Source organism: Crocodylus porosus, unplaced genomic scaffold, assembly GCF_001723895.1.
Source record: "Crocodylus porosus isolate Cpor-Errol unplaced genomic scaffold, CroPor_comp1, whole genome shotgun sequence".
In the NCBI taxonomy this organism is placed as follows: Eukaryota; Metazoa; Chordata; order Crocodylia; family Crocodylidae; genus Crocodylus; species Crocodylus porosus.
This window is the reverse complement of record NW_017728950.1, coordinates 11,911,756-11,934,245: the sequence shown is the minus strand read 5'-3', so window position 1 is coordinate 11,934,245 and position 22,490 is coordinate 11,911,756. Positions and strand designations below refer to the sequence as shown.

Here is a 22,490-nt window from a genome sequence, read left to right as displayed (position 1 = left end):
GTGGCTGGGGGACGGGCTTAGCTGATGGGGTCCCCCCCATGGTTTCCTCCCCCTCCTCCAGCCCCCCGACCCCTTACCAGCAGTGGAGCCTGGGTCCAGCCCCTGCTGCTGGCATGCTGCCTACCCTCATGGGCAGGCAGCGTGCTTCCAGGGCGAGGGCTAACCACAGAGATACTGTGGCAGCCAGAGCATCTTTATGGAGGACCCAGCCTCCCATTGCCTTAGGGCATGGTCTGGGACTGTGTCCTGCCCTGTTTTTTTTCTGTGCGGGTTTTTTTAACCCATATCCAGGGGGTCTAATTTTGCCCCTGCGCTGCAGACTTGCAGCGCAGGGAACATTTTCTCATTCCTGCACGTGCCTCTTGCAGCATTTCAAAGGGGTTTGAGATGCTGCAAGAGGCACGTGTGGGCTCGTCTGGACGCGCCCTGAGGAGTTAAATTGCAGCCTCTAGAATCCTGCCTAGCCACCATTCTCTGCATTACTCTTTGGGAGACCTTGGTTCTAGGCCCACATTACCCAGAAAGGAGGTTGGCATCATTACTACCTGCCCCTGAATTGCCTATTTTCAAATATCCATTATGTAGCTGTGAATAACAAGCGAAAGGAGATGCCTACATTTTGAATTGCCATTCTCGGACAGGCACACAAACATGAGGTTGGGCAGCACTTAAATTAAGAGGCATACTGAGATTATTTGTATCTAGAGGTTAGTCTAGTATGTGTTTTCATTCCTGTCTGTGAGATGAGGATGGTTCTTCCAAACCTCATACAAGTTTTATAGTTCTGACGTTCACTAAGGATTGTGAAGCATTCACACAGAATGAGGAAGGACTTATAATTAGATAGATTAAAAATTTTGGACTGTTTACATTATGAAAGACACTACATAAGATGAGGTGCTTGCAAATCTACTCCATCATGGGTTCAGAAAGTCTGTTTGGTTTCATTAAATTGAGGCATCATAAAATTGAATACATTATTACTATAGGTATTCTGTAAACAAGTGATGAGCAGGATTTCTTTCAAAGCTTAACCAATTACATATTTGTTTGACCACCAGCACCCCTTGAACAAATAAGACCAATTGCTTTAAATTGTATATCTATTTTGTAAGTGGATATACAATAACTTACAACTTTTCAGACAACAAGTAGAGAGTATACTGAGCCTGTCTACAGTTCCATTTGACAGTGAAATCACTTAGTATATGCACCTGCCTGATGCCATTTAGCACATTCATATTTATTTCTGGACTTGAGTTTTTTTAAGGTGAACCTTGTACTGCTGCTACAGGACTATTACAATTTGTCTCACTATTAAATGCTTCCTGTCCTATATAATTTGGTCCAGCTTGGTGTTACTAATGGAGTTTCACCAAAGTTCCTTATTTATAGTTTGAATATTGTCATAATATTATCATGTTTTTTCTTACAGATCATTTATGCGAAAAGATGGTTCTTTATTTAAATTCTGTTTTATGCTTCCCGGTCATACTACTGCACCACTGGATTGGGACAACTTTTTCCTTAAATCTTGAAGATCCAAATGTGTGTAGCCATTGGGAAAGGTAATATTTGTTCTACCAGCATATATTTGACATATCCTTAGTTACTTTTGATTATTATGAATTATTTATTTTGTACAGTGCATTTCTAAAGCTTTAATGTATTTTATCAAATAATAAACCTGATCTTGCATTTGATAAATGGAAAACAATACAAAAGCAGGTAATATGTAGGTAAAAAGGTTACCTCATTCAACACAGAAAAGTCATCAGCTCTGGGGTAGGATACAGCAGCCATTATAACAACATTAGCAATACTACACAGCACAGCAAGAAGGAAATAAGAATATCTTATCCAATTAATTCAGCAAAGGTATATAGTTATAGATGCAGAGTGTAATTAACCATATTGGAGTTTGGCCAAGTATGATTATGGTGTTTCTTTCCTTTACAACATTTCTAAAATCTAAATTAAGACTCGTTGGCTTAATTTTTTGATGAGATTCAGATATTTAAAATGTACAGTTGTAAATTCATCAATTTAGTTAGTACACTTATTTATACAATATCATGATAATTGCTAGTAGAATGTTCACAATGAGTAAGAAAAGATTGAACAGTAAGCATTTGTTTTCACTTCTTTTCATGTGTGAAGAGTATTATAATGAAACCATGTTTCTTAGTTTTATCATCATTTAATAATGTCTACAGTTGATCAGCTAGTCCATAAGCCAGTCTAACTGTTTTTTTGAGGACATCTCTAGGCCATGTTTTCTGTGTCAGAGTAAATTGCATTTTATATCCAAGCAGTGAGGATGTTGGCAGAGATAAATTCGTTATGATCAAACTTTTACAGGGAAAATTGGACTTCATATTTTATTTTATGGCCTGTATATAAAAAATGGCCTCTGAAGTCCTTTTCCAACAAATTATCTGAGCTTCACGTGGATGATTTGGCATCTCTTGCCTTTAACTTCAACATGTAGTTTGGCATGTGCAAAAACTCGTATTTGCTGCTGCATATCAATTAGTTCGTTGACTAAATGCCTGGTTGCAGTTTGTAGGACAAATCCAGAGGCAGGTCTGATATCCTATATATATGGAGGACTGGTGAGGGCCTCAGATACCCTGAGCTTGAATCCAATCTCCCACATGAGGGCTTCCCCTTGTGGTTGGATTATGTACCCTCAGACTCTTCCAGGGAAGTGAAGCATGGCTCAGACCACATGAACCCTGCAGGCAATGGCCCACTAGGAACAATGGCTCTAAGGAGGCAAAACATAGGGCAGAAATGTATGTGCCAGACATCACCCACACAGAAATACAGCCTGGATATATATATATGAACTGTTTTTTTTTTTCCTACTGAGCAAATGTGAGGGTATCTACAATGTACCAGGGTTGTATAAAAATGTTACGTAGAATTATTAAAGTCTCAGAGAAGTCTTTAAAATAAAGAAATACTCAAAGGATACAGAAAGCAGAAGTGTAACAAATCTATCTAGTATTTTTGAATAACAAGTTTTGTTCATAGTCACATTTTCCGGGGCCTAAAAGGAGTGAAATATATGTGTAAGTCTTTAATTAAAAGTTGCCATAGAATTTATCTTCCATTCAGAACTGATGACAGAAGTAGACAGGTGTAGGAAAGAATAGCAGGAGCTACTAACTTGTAACTGCTGTTGTCACTGGCATTCCTGCACAGCCTGATAAAGCCCTCATTACATTTGAACAGAGATGAACAGAACTGCCCCTTTGTGAAATAAAAAATATAGAGCCCCTTGCTACTTTGGGCAACCATCATAGCATTTTGTTGGACAGCTGGCTGGATTAGAGCCTTTGGGGGAAGCAGGAACTAGCTTGGAGTGGGTTCTGGGCACTTGGAATTGTTAAATTTCCCAATCTCCCTCTTCAGTCAGCTGATCAAAACAAGGGGAGATGGTAGGTAGTGTTTGGGAGTAGAAGCTGACAGATTAGGGGTACCAAATGTGCAGAATTCTATTTGACCACACACTTGGCACATGTTTGTTGCTTGTCTTGGGAATTAGTACTACAGAAAAAATGTACCATGCACTCTCATGGTTTATAATCCCATTATGCAATCAGATGTTGATTTACTGCCAGGACAAACAGTCTGGTTAAGATTTTTAAAGATGATCTGTTATTTTTTTCTCCGCCTCTGAAGTTGGTTTAACTTCCATTTTCTCCAGTGACTTCTCTGCACAGTTTAGGGCCCTAACCAGTAATCACATAAATTCTTTTATTGGTTTTCACCTGTAATTTGTGGAGAAATAGTGCTGACACTTCAGCATTATATTTCCTGAAAACCAATGAACCAAACTAAGAAAAAGAATTGTTTCTTTTTTACTTGTACAGTTTCTAAACCTGACTAAGAATCCTATGTATCCTATATCTGGTAATCACATATTTGTTCCAAATATTGTCAGTAATTGTTATTAAACACCACTCTAGGAGAACAGGTACCTTAATCTCTGAGTTCATAAGTATTTTTAGATTGTCTTTTTATCTTTTCTACTTATAAATGTTCCACTTCCAAAGGAACCATCTTCAGTGGGCACGTCTACACATGCATTAAAGCACTGTAATTACGGCGCATTAAGTTGAGTACCTGTAATAACAGGTACTAACTCAAAGCTCAGTAATCAGCGCTATTGTGCAGTAGCACTGGTGCATGTCTTTTAAGTGATGCTAATACACAGCAGACTAATTCTCTGAATTAGTAGTCTACTGTGCATTAGCTTATTAGCACAGCTTTTGCCATGATGCACTAATGTGCAGGAGAGTTAGCCTACTGCACATTTAGCATTTCCTGTAGATGTGTCCAGTGTAAGTTTTAGGTTTAGTCTTTTTAGGCTTTTCTCTAGAAGTCCCAGCAGGTTTTTAGTCTCTGCTTCCTCTAGTAGAGCAAGCAACCTTATTTTGTGGCATCTAGCCTGGCTCCCAGCTGCTCACTAAGGTTACTTAAAAGTTTATTCTCTTTCTAAATCCACTGGAAAATGTATTACAAATCTCAGTCTCCTTGACTGACTTTTCCAGTTTGGTTCACACTTGAGACAGTGGATTTTTCAGCTTTGCATTACTTGTTCTTCAAACAATCTGTTACTAATGCTGTTTGATCAGATACGTTACCCAGCAGACCTGTCATTGTCCACGTATTGTACGTTTTTCTTTCTTAGTGATCTTTCAATTTATGCCTCTGTTTGTGTTCTTTAGAAATGCTTGATTTACTTTTTAGTTGAAGTTGAACTTTCTTTTGAACTTCTGTTTTACATACAGTATTATTCATTTTTTTGGATTTTTATATTGAAATACTTCCTGATGATGGTTACTGGATAAGTCCATTAATGTACTGTGTCCATGCCTTCTGTTTTGAATGTGTAAATTTCAGCAATTTAAATAGTAAACAGAAAACTTTTTTGTCTGATGTCTGTTAATATCTATGCAATATAGTATTCACTAGATTGCTAACATCAAATTGGTGATGCTATGCTGTTTTCCATTTCTTAAAAGGATGGACAATGCTAAGGTCAGAAATAAGAACATTAACATACTACATCTTTCCACAGATGTCAGTCTAGTGAACTGTAAAGTCTCTTGTTATACTTTTCTTACAATCAGCAACAATTCAAAAAGTAACAGAATTCAATTATTTTCTGGAAACTTCTAAATTATTAAATTCGTTAGTTATCAGAGCCCTTGACTTTGAACTATTAGTCTTCAATAAATCAGAATTCTACTGACTAGCTCTTTGACAGAGGTAATTTATTTTAAGAACAGTCATTGTAAAAAAAGAAATATGACCTGTCTCTCAAGTTTTACAAATAGGGCATAAAATGAAAGGCTGGTGATTTTTTTTTTTTAAAGCAAAAATCTATGTGATCTGAATCTGTAAGAAGCTTGCGTGATAATATTACCATGAAGAAGCCAAGTGATATACAGTGATGTTTTTCAGTTAGGGTGGCAATTATTAATATTTTAATATGTTTTTATAGGAGCAAATTAAGGCTGGAGGGCCCAGTCCTCCAAATTACTGAATTCCCTTAATTTTCACTGAAGTCCATGGAAGTTGAGGGTGATTAACATTTCTTGGGATCTGAAACTTCATTTGCAGAATGGATACAAAAACCTAGAAGGATTCAGAAGTCATCTTGCATCAAGAGCACCTTAAGTGTGGGGAAGTCTGATTCAGAATTGTCTTTCCTGCTTATTAGGCAACAAGAAATGAAGTCACCATTCCATTTTGCATCTATTCATGGTAGATACTAGGTGAAGCACTGAATGTGTCAGAGTTTCTTGGGGCCACTCCCATGAACTGAGATCACAGTCATTCTCTGTAGAAAGAGGCAGGTATTAGTTGATAGCATACAGGTGACATTGATTTTATATCTCTACTCCTGGGAGACATTAAGATGGTGCAGTTCTATGTGTTATGCATCTTAGAAAGCAAAATTTGGATTAAAAGGAAAACTTATCTTGATAAATATAATATTAATATAAATGCTTTTGTGTGTTGTTTGATGGCCACTACAAGTACCTACTTGTGTTTAGTTATCACTTTTAGCTAGAGCTGTCTTTCAGGGTCAGTTAGCCTGTTGTGAAAATATTTACACTAATCAGAATATACTTGCTTAATAATCTTGTTTTCTTTCTCTCCAGTTATTCAGTTACCGTTCAAGAATCATATCCACATCCTTTTGATCAAATTTACTACACCAGTTGTACTGACATACTGAACTGGTTTAAATGCACACGGCACAGGTAATATACAGTATCATTGCTTTCAGATTGTTCAGTTACTGTGGGTGTTTATGGAAGATGTATATTTTGTATCAAGTATAGTATACAGGATGTATCAACTAAAGTGACTACACTTCCTACCATTTGCACTTCAGGTGAAGTTAAAAATGTATTTGACTTACACAGTTGTGGCCAACTGTTTTGTCCACACAAGTTGAACCCCCTCTTGTCCGTCCCTGAGTGCCAGTCTGATCTTCCACTGCCCTCTTCCTCTCCCCTAGAGGTGTACCAGACTGTGCATGGGGCAGTGGAATTGAGGCAGGGAGCCTCCAGCCTCTGACCACAGCCATATGGAGCAGAGCAGAGGTAGGATACTGCTACAACAGGAAGTGTCACCATTAAGAGCCATGTTATCTCTTCCCTGGCTCTGCAGCTGGAGCAGTTTTATATGGCCAGTGAAGCCAAAGCTTTGAACCCAGCATCAGCTGCAGGGTCAGAGAAGGTTTAACTTGGTTCTTGGTGATGACACCTGGAATCCTCTTTTGCCACAGCATCCTGCTCCAAAGAATGCTCTATCCCTGCTTCCATTCCAGTGTCTTCCTTAGATCAGTACCCTGGGGCTTGTTTGCTACATTCAGCAACTACCGATGCCGGCCACTTGTGCTACATGTGTCATGGGTTGGGCACCTGTGAACTAGCAAAGTGATAGCATAAAGGTCTGGCAATATCATAGAGCATATCATGCCAGCAAACATGCCTAGAAGAGGTAAGGAAGTTAGAAAAGAGTGTTTTCTACTCCAAAAATGAAACACCTTGACTCCGGAAAAAGTCTTGGTTGGAGAAATAATGAAACATGGCTTGATATTCATATTTTGTGCACTCTGTGGGGAAAGTGAGCATTATCTTCAGAAAAAAAAGTCTTCCCCCAGGAAATCTCCTTCTGGGATATTTTAACCAAGGAAGCAAGGAACTAATGACTTAAAACTGCTGTAGGCAGCTGGAAAGTGCTCCTCCCTTCTATGCATGGAAGTGTGCCTATCAGGGTTAGAGGTGATACCTGCTTCTAGGAGCACCCTGTAGCATGGAACAGTTTAATGTTGATAACTTTATAGGCTTGATATACTGGCAACATGTGCCTATTTGCCTATACTACATTTAGAAATGTGCTGTTCTTTTAATCTGTATTTAGTTGATGAAAGGATTGTATGCTGTTTACTTACAGCAGCCAGTAGGAGAGAGCTGGCAAATTTTCCAGGCTGAAGCTCCATAAGTGAAGTGGAGAGAAAGAGGAAATAGCTTTAAGATAGATGTTTCCCCTACTCTGGTGAAATTGCTTGTTTAATGTTAGAGAAATGTAATTCTCTCAGTGATTCTGTACCATGATCATGTAACAGATACAGTTGCTTTTCCTCCATGCTGCTTACATAAGGTGCAACTTCTCTGAGATGGTGATCATTGTTAACATCTGCTGAAGTCAGTACTTTGTAAGCTTTGAACCCACAGAGTTCCTCTCTTCATCTTGATTCTTCTCTGGGCCTTTGGCTCTTTGAGCCCTTTGCAGGGTAATTCCGTTGCCTTCAGAAACTTCTCCCGATAATAGGCCAATCTAAGTGGCCAATTTGTGTTGCCTAGTTTCTTGATTTTACTCCAGAAAATGCCACATTTTGGGTGCATTCAAGGAATGACTAAGATCATTATAGCCCTAGGCAGTAGTGTCGGGATGCATCCAGGTGCCCAGGGTACAGGGGCAGTAGCAATTTCTGGTTACCACATGATCATAATTGTGCAGGTGCTGGCAGCAGCTGCCTTTTTTTTTTTTTACCCCCTCCCTCCCATGTTATGTCACTGTCCTAGGTAAGTAGCAAGAAAACTTAACCTTTGTGATTGGTTTTTCACCACCCCGGAAAAATATGGTTTTTAATGAATTATAGTCAGATTTTGTGAAGGGATCACAAGATTAAACTTTATTAACCAATAAAGCCAGGTCTCTGCTCCCCACTCCCCAGTTTTTTCTATGTATCCTCCCAAGATTTTCTTAAATATCTTAACATAGAAATTGTTTTACTTCTGAGCAATTATAATATGTGTAACATTCCTTTTTTCTTTCATCAGAATCAGTTATCGCACTGCCTACAGACATGGAGAAAAAACTATGTACAGGCGGAAATCCCAGTGCTGTCCTGGGTTTTATGAAAGCAGGGAAATGTGTGTTCGTAAGTTCAAGTTTTTATTGCTTTACTGTCCCTTATGTTTATTAAGATGCTAGATTGGCTCCGTTTTGGAGAGGGGCTTGTGGGACTTGAGTCATAAAGGGCCCAATAATCCAATCAGGTACAGCTTTCATTGAAATCAGTTGTCCAGAAAGATTTAATTGTTACTAAAGTTTACAACCCAAGCATGCTTTCAGCCTAAGTTTAGAGTAGAGAATGTACTTCTTCTTGTTTGTATCAAACCATTGTGGCTGGTCGATATTAACATGTATATGTAAGGTATGGGTATCCCATGCAAATGTGAGCTGGTTTAGTAATGTGGTTAAAGTTAGCCTTTTGGATGTTGTGATATGCATTTTAAAAGTGACTTATAGTATTTATTTTTAGATCTTGGAAAACTGTACTTTGTAATATTATTAATATGTTACCCCATGATATTTTATGTCATTTACATTTTTGTCTTACATTACCCACTGGAATTTGAAAATGCAAGTCAGGTTCTTTGACTAAGTATAATATTTGTGCACATGAGAAAGCAAGGTGAAAATGAATTGTTATGGTCTACAATCAGATTATCATTTCTTCTGTAATTAAGGATTTTCAAAACATATTTATTAGGGTTGTGGAAGCCAAACCCTAAATATATTTGGACGATTAAATAGTCCATATTAATGATATCTTCTTTCTCCATTTTGAGTAAGCATTTGAGAAATATTATTCCACTGAGCCATTTGGCCAGCCATAGCATTTTAGCTTACAAATTCATACCAACATTATCAGTTATTTAATGTTAGATATATATAAAGATGTGATGTGCTGCTTTTTGCTCACAGTCAGCTCCAACTTTCAAAGAAACAACAAATATATAAAACAGATCCTTTTAAAAAAGATTGTGGATTTTTTATGTTATATGAAAGTAAAAAGTACAAGGCCCATTTAGGGAGCTAACGTTGCTTTCAGTTGATTCTCTGATATTGTATCCTATAATGTGCTGAAAGCCTGTGTGTGGAAGTGAGCAGCCTGCAAATCTCATTCACTTCAATGAGATATGAGGGAGTGCAACACTCCACAGGGGGAGCCTGGTGGCTACCATGGCAGGACAAGCTTAACAAGTGCCATAGTGGTGCCTGTTGTGGTTGTGGTGGTTGTTGCGGCCAGGTCTCATTTATAATGAACTTTGTGCAAGCCACATGAATATGTTACTGTGAGGCTACAAAGATTCTTTTTATTGCATATGCATCTTAGAATTGTAATCAAAAGCTTGAGACCTGCTGTAGTTGCTGAAAACACACCATCTTGCCAACGACTGCTAGAGGCTTCACTGGCAGCAATTCAATGGCTAATGGTCATTTCATTATTTCTAATCAGGTTGGGAGAGATTCTTTTTCCTTGGATTCTTGCTGTGGCTGTGTATGAAGAATATGAATTTGTCCCAGAAAGCTTTTTTTTAATAGTAACAAATTTCTGATGTTTACTGTATCAGAAATGACTGTGGGCCAAGTATAGGCTTTTCCATATGATCTGAAAAGGACTTAGCTGCTACTTTTGAATATATACAACTCATGACTCATGTACCAATTAAATAAGTTATAGCCTCCACCAACCTCATGATAATGTCTTTTATTTTTCTTAGGTTCAGAAAAAAAATCCCATGTTAAAACCCAGCATGATCGTGTGGATTTTTCCCCACCATCTGCTGTTCCTGCAGCATGACACGGTGGCATACTGCTATTATATAATGAGTTAATGTCACAATAAGACAGGACACCTTGAAATATCACAGCAATTAATATGTTGTTTTCTAATGGTTAGTACTTGAGTATCCAGATGCCTTCATATAATTTGTTTCCTTATGAAGGAGACTGAACACTCTACCTGCAAACTCGTGATCCCCAAGGAGCCCTGAACATGACATATGGCCAAAATGTATCTAATGTACATCTTCAGGGTGGCTACCATTACTCTTTGGTAGTACAGAAGTATTATAGCCTTTAAAAAGTAGTATTGTTCTGATAAATATGAAGTTGCTGATGAGAAGCTCAGGAGTAGACTGCAACATAACATCAAGGAACTGTCATAGCATCATATCTCCATCTAGGAAAGTGATTTTAAATTTAACACAGTAACGACGACACAGGTGGGCTAGTTTTACCCTGTGGTTCATTGCTGCAGATATGTATAACTAACCATATTGCAAACACATTTCTCATGTTCCTGCCAATGCTACTCTGTTGGCAAGGGCGATAATGTAGCAGTGCACTTCCTAATAGGAGGTTCATGGAGAATGTTGCCCTATGTCACCTTAGCAGAAACATCACTGACAGAGGAAAATAGATCTCTTCAGGTGAAAATGGCAACCGTAATAAATAGATGGCACATACGGCCAACAGAAAGATTAAAATAAAGTAAATAGCGGGAAAGTTTCATTGTTGCATACTGTTGTGTCCCTCTGATGCTACAATGGATCTTATACCAGGCAAGGAGACCAAGACAGTTATCTTAAACTACAGGCAAGTTTATTGAACCCTAACAGATACAAGTCTAATTAGAACTGATGCTGCATTAGCAGTTAAAATTTTTAGGTTTGTAGCTAGTCAAAGCAGATGCTCACCACCCATAATGTTGTGAATGCAACTTCACTGGTTGATCAGGTCATGAAGTTTTCTCTGAAGCTCCTGGTTCCCATGTTTGCTGTTGAGACAGGATCTTGAATTGGTGACAGTATCTCTTCAGGCTTTCTTCAAGAGTGTTCCAAAGGGTACACTCTCTCATCTCTCTTTTTATACCCTATAGCTTGCATTTCTTAATGCATAAAATTAGCTTAAGCCTCCCTCCTAATGCATATTAATAATCTTGCTTCTGATTGCTAAATATGGTTACTTTTAACTGGAATTTTGTACTCTGAGATAATCTTTTCATTTTTAGGTAGGGGTAGGTTTTGCTCTGACTGTTCCTCTTTTCCCAAACTATATTCATTCAGTTTAGTTAGCCAACTTCCTGATTCATGTCAAGTCAGGGACAGTATTTTTCTGCCTGCTCCTCCTTTCACCTGCTCCTTTTACTGGGTGAAAGTTCAAGTTCAAGTTCAAGTTAAGCATGTAGCCTGAGCTCAGCACAAAGGTCAAACCCAGGCCTGAAGGCCTCTGGGTCCCAATAATACTGTCATATATGCTTGGCTGGCACCATTGAGCTAAATTATTTTTTGGATTGACAACAGCGTGTAGGATTTTTAAAGTAACTTTATTTTCCATAAAACTTGTTATTTTATCCTTTTATTTAGGAAAGTAGAGGAAACTCGTGTATGGAAAATTCCCAGAAGAAATTTTCATTGTCCTTTTAAAATGTTGGTTTAAAGAAATGAGGAAATCCTGCTAGCAGATCATTTAGGCATGATGTGAGACTTCACTGTATGCAATGATGCACTGAAGTCTAGTTTAAATTAAAAAAATAAGAACTTAAATTTTAGAATATGTAAATGAGTACTAACTAATCTACCTAACGCAATGATTTGGGACCACTGTTTGACTTAGTAGTACTCTCCACTATGAAATTATTTTAGGGGTGCACCAATAGAGATTTTTGGGGCTGATACAGATAGCTGATATTAAAGGAGGCATATTGGCTGATACTGACCTAATTTCTAATACAGCTGCCTCCAGCTGGGAAGTCCAGGGTTGGGGAAGGGGAGGGGGGAAGGAAAGGGCGTTGGGGCAACAGATCAATGCCTCCCCCACGTTGAGGGAGGGGGCAGGTACTGCCCAGGTGGGGTGGGGGAGCAGAGCCATGGCTCATGTGGGGGCTGGTGGCAGCGGCGCTGGGAGCAGAGGAGCGGCAAAGTTTGCGGTGGATGCAGCATCCTTCCAGCACTGCTGGTGCCCACTCTGAGCTCAGTCCCTGCCAAGAAGAGTCTCGCACAGCCATGGCTGCAGCCCACCCTGCCCCATGCAGATCTGGAGGGCACATGCCCCCCCCATATCATCCTGGAGTGCAAGCAGTGGTGAAAGCCGCCTTCCCCCTTCCCCCACAATGAGCTGCAGCTCCAGACCCCACTGCCACCTGGGCAGCACTGGCTCCTGCCCCTGCCCCCTCCCTCACTGTGGGGGGCATTGATCTGCCCCCCCATGCCCCTTCCTTTCCCCCTCCTCTTCCACCACACCAGACTTACCAGCTGGAGGCAGCTCTCCACACTGCCGGCTGTGCTCCTCACTGCCTGAGTGCTGCGCTGTGATTGCGCACATGCACTGGCATTTATCAGCCAAATTATTGGCCACGTTGGGAGCCAACCCAGCCTGTTTTCTTTATATCAGTACCAATCCAATATTGGGCCAATATATTGGTGCACTTCTAAAAAATTTTATTAAATTTATTAAAGGACTTAATTTATAGTTTGGCTACTAGCTTTAAATGTTCTATCAATTAAGAAAAACAGCAGCCAAAAACAATTTAAAAATGTTTGCAAGTTACTCCCATTAAATAACAGGATTTGAGTTGGTTAATCCAGTAGGCTTGTGTGGAACTATGACTCAGGCATTGATAGTTGATCCTGGAAAGTAAATTAACTTTTTTAACTTCCACAGCTGGAAATGTGTGTGATGAGGCTGTTCTGGGTTCATAGGATAATCTAATATTTGGTTATAAACTAACAGGCCTCTCTTGCTACTCACAATAGTTTTTATTTATTTTGTTCCTCTCTAACTAGAATATAATTGGTACAATATGAAATATCCGGTCTCTGATATAGGATTTATCTAAATGATAAGCAGTATCCTTTTCTTCTAGGAAATACCACTGACTGGTTTTATGTTTTCCTTCAAATAAGGTGAGTGATCAAGCTTTGAAAGACAATATGGTCACAAAACCAAATCCTCAAATAAATCTTTTACCTAAGACACTGACATGTAACAGGAATGTTAGTGATAGAGAGAGATTGCTGCTCTTGATGTGTAGGCTGAGATGTTCAAGTAGTGGTCTTGATGCATGGCTTTGCCTCTCCTTCCACTGGAGTGGGCTTTTTCTTATCTGATGCCAAAGCATCATATCTGTTCTCCAGCTGGAGGGCTGCGGGCTCAGAAGACAAGTGCTCAAAAGAGGAGCGCTGTGTTTTCCTAGAGGTGACAAGCTGCCAGCTTCTACCTTCCTGATTAGCTGTTTCCCGTCTCTTCCACTGCCTTCTGGCTGTCCCTCTATCATGCTTTTCCAGTTCTCTTTCAACATAAACATAGTACACACTAAACACATGTACAAGAGAGGCAAGAGATGCAAGAGAGGCAGATTGTCCAGGGCCACTGCAGATTTTTGTGTTATGGTTTTGTCCTCTTGATTCTCAGAGGAGATGGTGGTGTGCCTTGTTTCAAAATATTATCTACATGATTACAAATTTGACACCAGCTTGCTCTGTCCTAAGCTGCTGTTTTCCATTTGTTGGGGTTGACCTGGTTTCAAGTTATGTTTATACTATTTATACTGACCTCCATGGAAGCAGTGCTTTCTTTAACTGACCAGTGAAATTTTGGTTATTTTCAAATAGATTGTATGAATGAGTTATCCAGAACAGTGCAATAGGATTTTATTAAAAGATTCTCAGTGCCAAGTATTTGACAGCCTTTAAAAATGACAGAGTTTGGAATCGTGTCCTCCTGTTTAATTTTTTAACAAACCATATCTGGTGGTGATTTGTTGTCCAAGTCTCAGAAACATTATTGTCATATAGTATATTATGAGCAGAGCTTATAATTTTGCTTCAGCATTTATCTTAGTGCTTAGTTTCATGTCCCTGTTCTTCTGCAAGCTGTTATGACAGCATTCTGAGTATATAGGCTGCTGTGAACATGCAGTGAGTAATCTCATTTTTAATCGTATAATGGAAGAATGCTTATGGATGATGAGGCTGAATTAAGGATGTATAGGCATTATTGTCTAGCATTCCTAACTTTTGCTTGAGTTAGCAACATTCATATTGATTTTTGATGAAAGTCCTTGCTCGTATATTTCATTAGGCCTAGTATATGAATACTTAAACATTTCGTAATTGATTCTTCCTTGGCAAATTAACTATTGACTTTCACTACTTTTACCACTGCAGATATTTTATTATTCAAGTGTAAAAATATCCTTCCATCAAATAAATGCAGGTCAGGAACCTTATCTGATCTTCATATATGAAATATACTTTTAATAGGGTTATGTCCTGTTTGAACCCCATGTTACATAAAATACCACCCTGCTTAGAATGAGTTTCCAAATGCTTTGATGCAGATGCACTTGGGAAAAATCTGTCCAGCAAATGACATTCTGATCATCAAATTGACACAGGTAGCTATGAAAGATAACCTGCTAAATTCTTAGATTATTATATACATCCAGTACTGTGCAAAGGAAATGCTGCCCTCTTTGGTTTCTGAGCATCTCAACAATGCCTTTGAACACAAGATGAGTTTATCAGCCAAACTTAAGAGGCCCTGGCAATACCTACCTTCACATCTTCTTTCCATAGAATTATAGAATCGTAAAAAATTCAGGTTGGAAGGGACCTCCAGTGGTCATCTAGTCCACTCCCTGCTCAAAGCAGGATCAGCCCCAACTAGATCATTCCAGGCAGGGCTTTGTCAAGCCAGGCCTTAAAAACCTCCAAGAATGGAGATTCTACTCAGTGGTGAGCAAAATATGGCCCACGGGCCAGACCTGCCCCACCAGGCACTTCATTCCTTGTTCTGTCGTCACCACTGAGAACAGTCTAGCTCCATCTTCTTTGTAACCACCACTTTGTAGTTGCTGACTGTTCCTAATCACTGTCTTTGCCAAGTGCTGCCACTGCCAACATATTTTTTTCAATTTTTGTTGGCGGGAGACCAGAGCAGTAGCATGATGTGGGATAGGCAAGCAGAGCACATGCCCCAGACACTGCCTAAGGAGAGGGGTGCCAGGACAGGGTGGGTGGGGCTACTGTTTGCCTAGCTTCTCTTCAGATTGATTAAATCTTTCTGCCTGCCTCACTGCTTGCTTCTGTGGCACATGCTGGTAGACCTACCATCAGTGAAGTTTGGTGCTTCCGGGGGGCAGAACTGACCCCCATTTTTTGCCACTAAAATCAACATTATTTTTTGCCCTTTGGAAGGTTTTGGTGGCAAAAAAGGGTGAACATTCCCTTGGTAGCAGCAAACTCCATTGCCAGTATAGAGAGCTATGATTCCCAGATCACCTTGTACTACATGAGACTGTCTGACTGTGCTTGCTGCTGTATGTATGCCTGCAAGCAAGAATATAGGCAGGGGTTGTGGAGGGGAGGGTGAAAAACTGCTGCCCAAAATGCCTTTTTTCTTTGCTGCACCTCTAGACCAGAATCCATTGCAGTAGGATCTGTTTGTCTAACATACCTGTAAAATACTATTTAAAACACCTTTGTTAACATTTTTGCTAGTAGTGGTTTTATTCTGCCCACTGATTCTGTGAAAAAGATACTTCCTTCATTCAAAAATAAAGTTTTTTTTCCTCTAAACTGAGTTTGTAAAAGAAACTGTGTGTGACAAATATTAATCCTATTTTTAACGTGTAATTGGATGCCACTCACTATATTCCTTAATATCCAATCACTCACTATAATTAGAGCACTAGGACTAACCCAGACATATCGGATATTCTCTGATAATCAGGATGGGAATTGGGATCACAGCTGGAAAAAAAAAAGCATTTTTAGTTTTACTTTATGAGATGTGGAATTAAAATAATTTCTCACTCTTTCCCTTCCCCCACAATCTATTGTTTTTCTTGAGACCACCCCAGAATAAATACATGGAGAAGAACTAGAATTTTATTTTTGCTCAAGCTGAAATATCTGAGTCAAATACCATTGTTCTAGCAATACTGTTGCTTCTTCAGAGGGAAACGTCATGTTAGTATGACTAAGGTGGAGGTAACTGCTCTATAAGTGAATGCTGTGCAAGTCTAGAAGCCGCCTCCCTCCACTGTCTCTATGCATCTCCTATCCAGATAGTGGTGCCTCTTATCCAATAGTGATAGGACCTTTAGTGGAACAGAGTGTAGACAGTATAAGGTTTTATGTACTTTTCCTCCCTCTTTACTCTCACCACCAATAGGAGGCTTTAGTGGTAAGTTTGGAAGATTGCAAGTGATCACCCCTGATGTCTCATCACTTCCTTTGCTTAAAAGTGTCATCCTCATGGCCTTTCTGGACTGACAGCTCCATTTGACAGTTGTCTGATAGTAGTTCCAACAAGTTAGGAGCTTCTGGGCTCTCCTTTGCTCAACAGTTAGCCAGCAAGCAAGAACCTTCAGTGGAGGTCAGGGTCATGGAAGGGATTGGGCAGAGCACCTGAAAGTAGTTCTGTAGTCATGGTATGGATATGCCCACTGTTACTGCATTGTGGGCACAGAGCTTGGTCCACCTGTAGAAGTGGACTATGGCCTGGATGTGTACCTGCAGAGAAGGCAAGCCATGGTTTAGGTCTTTAGCGTCATGCACAGGTCCCCTGGTTACTTAGAGATCTTTCCCTTTATGTTGCTCACCATTTATTTTCAGAGATTAATCCTTTAAAATAATAGACTAGAGGCAGGTAATTATTTTGGGTGGAGGGCTACTTAATGAAATTTGGTAAGTGTTTGAGGGCCACATGGGTAGTCCTGCCCCTTGACAGTTGCCTTGCCCCCTGCTTGGCATCTTGGGACCTGGACCTAACCGCTGAACTTTGCCACCAGAAGTCCCTCCCCTTGCCCCGGAAATACTCTTTTTGGGAAGGGGGTTGCTGTCTTAGAACCAGAAAAAACCAAACCGTACCACACACTGAAGGTCAAACACCTACTATAACATATTTTAATTTTATTATGAAAAATATTTTGTAATAAAATTAAACTATTATAATTACAAAAATATTTTGTAATTTATGCAAAAATGATTTGTGTTTGCATACTCTATATAGTGCGGATTGCATAATAATTCAAGAATAAATTCTTAAATAAATTGTGGATGGAGGTATGTGTGTGGAGGGTGGGAGTGTGCATGGTGGGGTATGCGGGGGTGTGACTATCTGTGGGGAGTATAGGGTATGTTGGGGGTCACATGTGAGGGGTTGTAGGGGCAGGGTGTGGGTATGTGGCATTTGTGGGGTGTGGGGACCCCCCCACACTTCCCCATGGTGCAGCAGCAGCAACTGGAGGGTACTCATGCCTGGCACAGGCACTGGTGCCCAGTGGCACATGGCTCTGGCCAGCGCTGCACTTTGCAGTGAGGAGCACATCCCCATCGGGCCACCTCTATCACCGACACTCCCCGCCCTGCAAGCACAGCCCCTGCACTCATGTGCCATGGGAGGGAAGCTTCATGTGCTGAAGCTGGCTACCTTCCCTTCCCCCTGCTGCGCAGGTCCTGAGACTGTGCGGGAAAACAGGAGCCGGGACTCCCCTCCACTTCCAGTGGACTCCTGGGACCTGTGTAGCAGGGGGAAGGGAAGGCAACCAGATCCAGAGCAGAAGGATTCTCTCCTGTGGCATGTGGGTGAGGGGGATGTGTGTGCACAGTGGAGAATGCCAGTAATAGTGGCAGCCCGGCAGGGCTGTGCTTCTTGCCCCTATGTGCAGTGCTGGCTGGAACCACGTGCCACCAGGTGACAGTGCCTGCACCAGGCACCGCCCTGAGCACCACACCTGCTCCTGCTGCCGCTGCTACCTGCCAGAACTGCGTGCCATGGGGGCAGTGTAGGGGGGTCCTCACATCTTCCCCACCCTCCCTCACACCCAGAAATATGTTCACCTGAGCTGCTCACTGCTGCCACATTCCTGGGTGCAAGCTAAGTGCTGCCACCAGCCCCACACTCTCTGTTCCTGTCCAGCTGCAGCTCTGCCCCAGCCGCTTCCTTACTTGCTCTCCAGAGCAAGTGAGATGCCAGGGAGGCTAAGCGGGTCCCCTGGCAGCAGCAGCCCCACTCAGAAGCTGCTGTTGGCTGGGCTGGGCCCTTCTGCCCACTAGGGTGGGAGTGAGGTACAATAGGGTATGTTGGCGGAGAGTGTGTATATGTGGGTTCTTCACACCCACTCATGGGTGGAAGGGCTGGGTGGGGTACAATTAGTTGGTGGGTGCTGTGGGCCAGATGAAAGTACCTGGTGGGCTGGATTCAGTCCATGGGCTGTATTTTGCCCGCCCTTTCTGTTTCATTCTGTATACCAACCATATACATATTTGTTTCTCTCAAACCTTTCAGGACATCAATTAAAAAGGGACATCATATTAAAAGGGGACATGGTGTTAGCATAAACATGATACACAAAGCAGGGATATGCTAAAGGAATAGGTGCAGAACATTTGTCAGGCGCACACACTATGATTTTCTTTGTTGGAAGCAATTTAGCTGAAAGAGTTCAAATGGTTATTTGTTCATCAGAAACATGAACCCAACTCTAAGGTGGCTACTAAGCTCAATTCTTTATAATGCGATTTCTTTGGACCTGACCAAAAAAACCCCTAATTAATGATCTCAGAGGTTGGTAGATTGACATTTAGGTGAAATTTGCCTGAGTAAAAACAGAATCACATTTTTGAGTCCTGATTCACTCTCTGGCCCATTTGCTCCCAAAAGTAGTCCTACCCAAAGTGCTGCAAGCTTCCAAAAAAGTGTGCAGTACCTTATATTAAAGATAAAATTCTCCCCCCTATTTCAAGATTATCTGTGGTGAATTCTTCTAGATCTTCTTTTGGCATTAGATAATTCTATGCACAGCTGTTTAAACACAGTCTGTAATGGCTTATGATTAAGTAACTTCATATCACTTTCTTAATTACTGAGTGCAGATTCATAAAATGCTGTTCAGAAATTTTGATTCACCTTATTATGTTTCACAGTTCACAGCTGGCCTGATTCAGAAGTGGAGGTGTAAATCTAATGAAACATATAAGTTACATCAAGCAAGTATAATACTTTAGGCAGCGAAATTGAGGAAAGAACTAAATTTTTACCACAAGTGGTTTACTATAGCATATCAGTGTATAAGTAGGTGTTTGAATTTTAATCTTCTGTGTTACTCACCTCCAGGCTGTCAATAATTCAATTAGACCTGAAGACTGTACAAGACTTGGAATTGGTGGCAGTTCTAAAATGATTAGTGGTTGAAAATGGTGACTTAATCGGAAACTGTATTACATGCACCACACAACTAACACTAATGGTTTAATCCTATTTGTATGATTTCTGCATCCCACAGTATTAGTCTGTGGTATGTCTGTAAATATGTTTGTAAAGAATTTGTTACACACTAGTTTCAATCATACTATCATAAAAAGTTCTATATAGTTAAGGTTTCTGCCACATGTTATACTTAAGACATGATTAACCAGTTAACCATGTCTTAAACTGTAACCCAGACACATTTTAAGCAATTAATGGCATCCTAAAACACGAAATAAGCTACAAAGTTATTCCAGAATAAAAGTGAAATAACTTTGTGGTTTGTTCCTTTCAGGCCTTTAATTGAACATATGACCCTGTGGCTGGAAGCCCTGTCAGCTGATCTGGGCTGCCAGCTGTGGGGCCGCACCATACACTCCTGTGGCTGGGAGCTCCATCAGGCGATGGGGCTCTCTGCCATGGGGGTGTACCATGTGTGTCTCCATGACTGGGAGCTTGGATCAAATGGGGCTCCCAGCCGTGGGAGCACATGCTGTGTGTCCATGATGTCATATCAACCGCATCATTATTCCAGGCTCCCCCTGCACCAGCAGTAAGGCATGATAGGATCTGAAACTTGATCCCACAGTCACACTTCCTGTCATGCAAGTGTGTGGATCGTGCATCACATCCCATTACTCCTTTACTTTCATGTCTGGCAGGAGCCTAACACACCTTTTCATTTTAATATCCTGTGCCACTCTGCGTATAACTTCCAGTCACTTCCCCACCCCCATATTTGCCAGAGCAGAAATCATTTCTGATCTAGTTAAGAATAGGAAAATATGTGCATCCTTTCAGACCTGGAAACTGCTAATCCTAAAGACGCAGTCTTTCAGATATTTCCCCCTCACAGGAAGAAATGTCCTTTCTCCCAGTTCCAAGCCATTACTGTTCTTCTACCACTTAGGACTGGGGTTTTTCCTAGCTGTCAAACGTATTGTTTACTACTTGGAAGTCATTATTATACTGTGCAATCCTGGCCCTAATATAACATATAAGAAATATATTTTATATCTATGGATCTGCTTAAATTGCAGTTTCATGATTTTTGTGGAAACCATGAAAAATGGCAATCTCTGTGAAAAATGGCATTGGCCACGATTTCCCAGGAAATCAGCTAAAAAAACAAAACAATAAAAATAAAATCCTGGCTCTCCAGTGTGAACTAGAGATCCTCACTGCTGCTGTGGCCCACCTTCACAACCCCCCTGAGAAAGAAAAGTGCTGGCTGGTGGGGTGGCACAAAAGGCAGCAGTCAAGATGTCCTTTTTTTGCACTACTTCCAACTGATGCACATGCAGTTGCTGTGTTCACTGCAGTAGTAATGACAGCACACGGTTAAGAAGCTATGCTTCTATTTTATGGATTCAGCTGTTAGCACAAGAGATATCTTCTCCTTCCTTTTATTCCCATTCGTCTGCTCAGTAGCAACAATGGGACCAAATTAAGTACTCAGTATGAAATGTTTTTGGACCATAAGGAACTTATGTAAGAAATGTTTTATATTCCTTCTCTATTTTTGCATGCATAGGATGTGATCCTGAATTTCCTATAAGCCTGAAACACCTGTCAACTTCAGTTTAATGTCTCAGAAATAACAGCGATGTGCATTTCCTTATGTATTTATGTATATAAGACACATAATTCCACTGGGAAATTTACATTTGTTGGGGGCTGGGGGCGGGATTTAATTTGAAATTTTAATTTATCTTTATTACAGCCTTTGGAAGAAATGGCATTGTCATACAACATCCTTGATGTCAATGGGCCTGATCCTGCATTTCTTGTGACCTTAGAGTGGCCAGTTGAAGAGTCTGGAGTATGCAAGGAATGCAGGAACAACTCCCATAAATATTCTACCCCCGAGTTACTTAGTAGTAAGAGAATTCTTGCGAGCTTATCTCTGATCAATGTTACACTGCTGTAAACCTGAACTAGCACTCTGTTGAAATTAGTCTGGATTTATACTGTTGAAACTGAGACCAGAATAGAGTCTTAATTTAGGAGATGCCTTCTGCATTGTACACTCCTGTTTCTTTTTAAAATATAGACCCAAACTTCTGTTTGCTATAGATTCAGTCAGTGCCTGCTAGAATTTTCTTGTTTTCAGCTCAAAGTTTATCAAATTTCACAAGCATATGAAATAATATAATTGTACGGGCAAGACTTTTGGCAGTTTAGCTTCAAGAGTGACAGAAGTAGAAATTACAGGGTATGCATCCAGTAATATAGCCAAAGGTTTTTGTCACACATTTGCCTGGTGAGTCAGCTGAAAACCCATCACAGTGTTAGGAATTCTTTGACTGGTGTCTTCTCAATCTGAAGCTGGGTTTATTTGTTTTGCATACCTTGTTTGAGTTATCCCCAAATCCAGGAGACTGACACTGATGATGCGTGGGTAGGCAGGCATATTAAACCCAAATTTCTGTATGATGTGCCTCAGGGTTGGGTCCCAGTTGTATCAATCCCACTACTTGTGCTGTAGAATACATAGAAATAACACCAACAAAAGTCTGATATCTGTACTGCTTTTACAAGTTAGTTAAGTAACTGCAGAGGAACCTTCTTTCTAGATTATTTTGCTATTACCTTGAATTGCTGTATGGTTTATTGGTAAGTTTTATAGTAGATTTGACTCAGGGAGCACTTCCAGCTCTTCTAATGCCTGAGGCAACCTTAATTTCAAACAAAAATTTTCAAAGATTCTGATAGTTCATATCTAGTTATAAGGCTGGTGATGTATTATTTAATTTCACTCTTTATGAATTTAAACAAAGAAAACAGTGAGATTATATTAATATTTTCTGTCAACTGGCGCTTTAAAAATACATTTTTCCATCGTT

The 22,490-nt window shown here is 40.3% G+C and overlaps 1 protein-coding gene across 2 annotated transcripts in view; it reads left to right on the top strand.

Moving 5' to 3' along the window:
* Positions 1-1,432: 1,432 nt before the first annotated feature.
* MEGF10 (multiple EGF like domains 10) overlaps positions 1,433-22,490 on the top strand; it is a 131,752-nt gene continuing 110,694 nt past the window's right edge. For both annotated transcript variants that reach the window (XM_019555181.1, XM_019555179.1), the window contains exons 1-3: positions 1,433-1,568; positions 6,183-6,284; positions 8,376-8,476. In XM_019555181.1, coding sequence (XP_019410726.1) covers positions 1,453-1,568; positions 6,183-6,284; positions 8,376-8,476 — 319 coding nt within the window. In that variant the 5' untranslated portion in view covers positions 1,433-1,452. The remainder of the gene's footprint in view (positions 1,569-6,182; positions 6,285-8,375; positions 8,477-22,490) is intronic.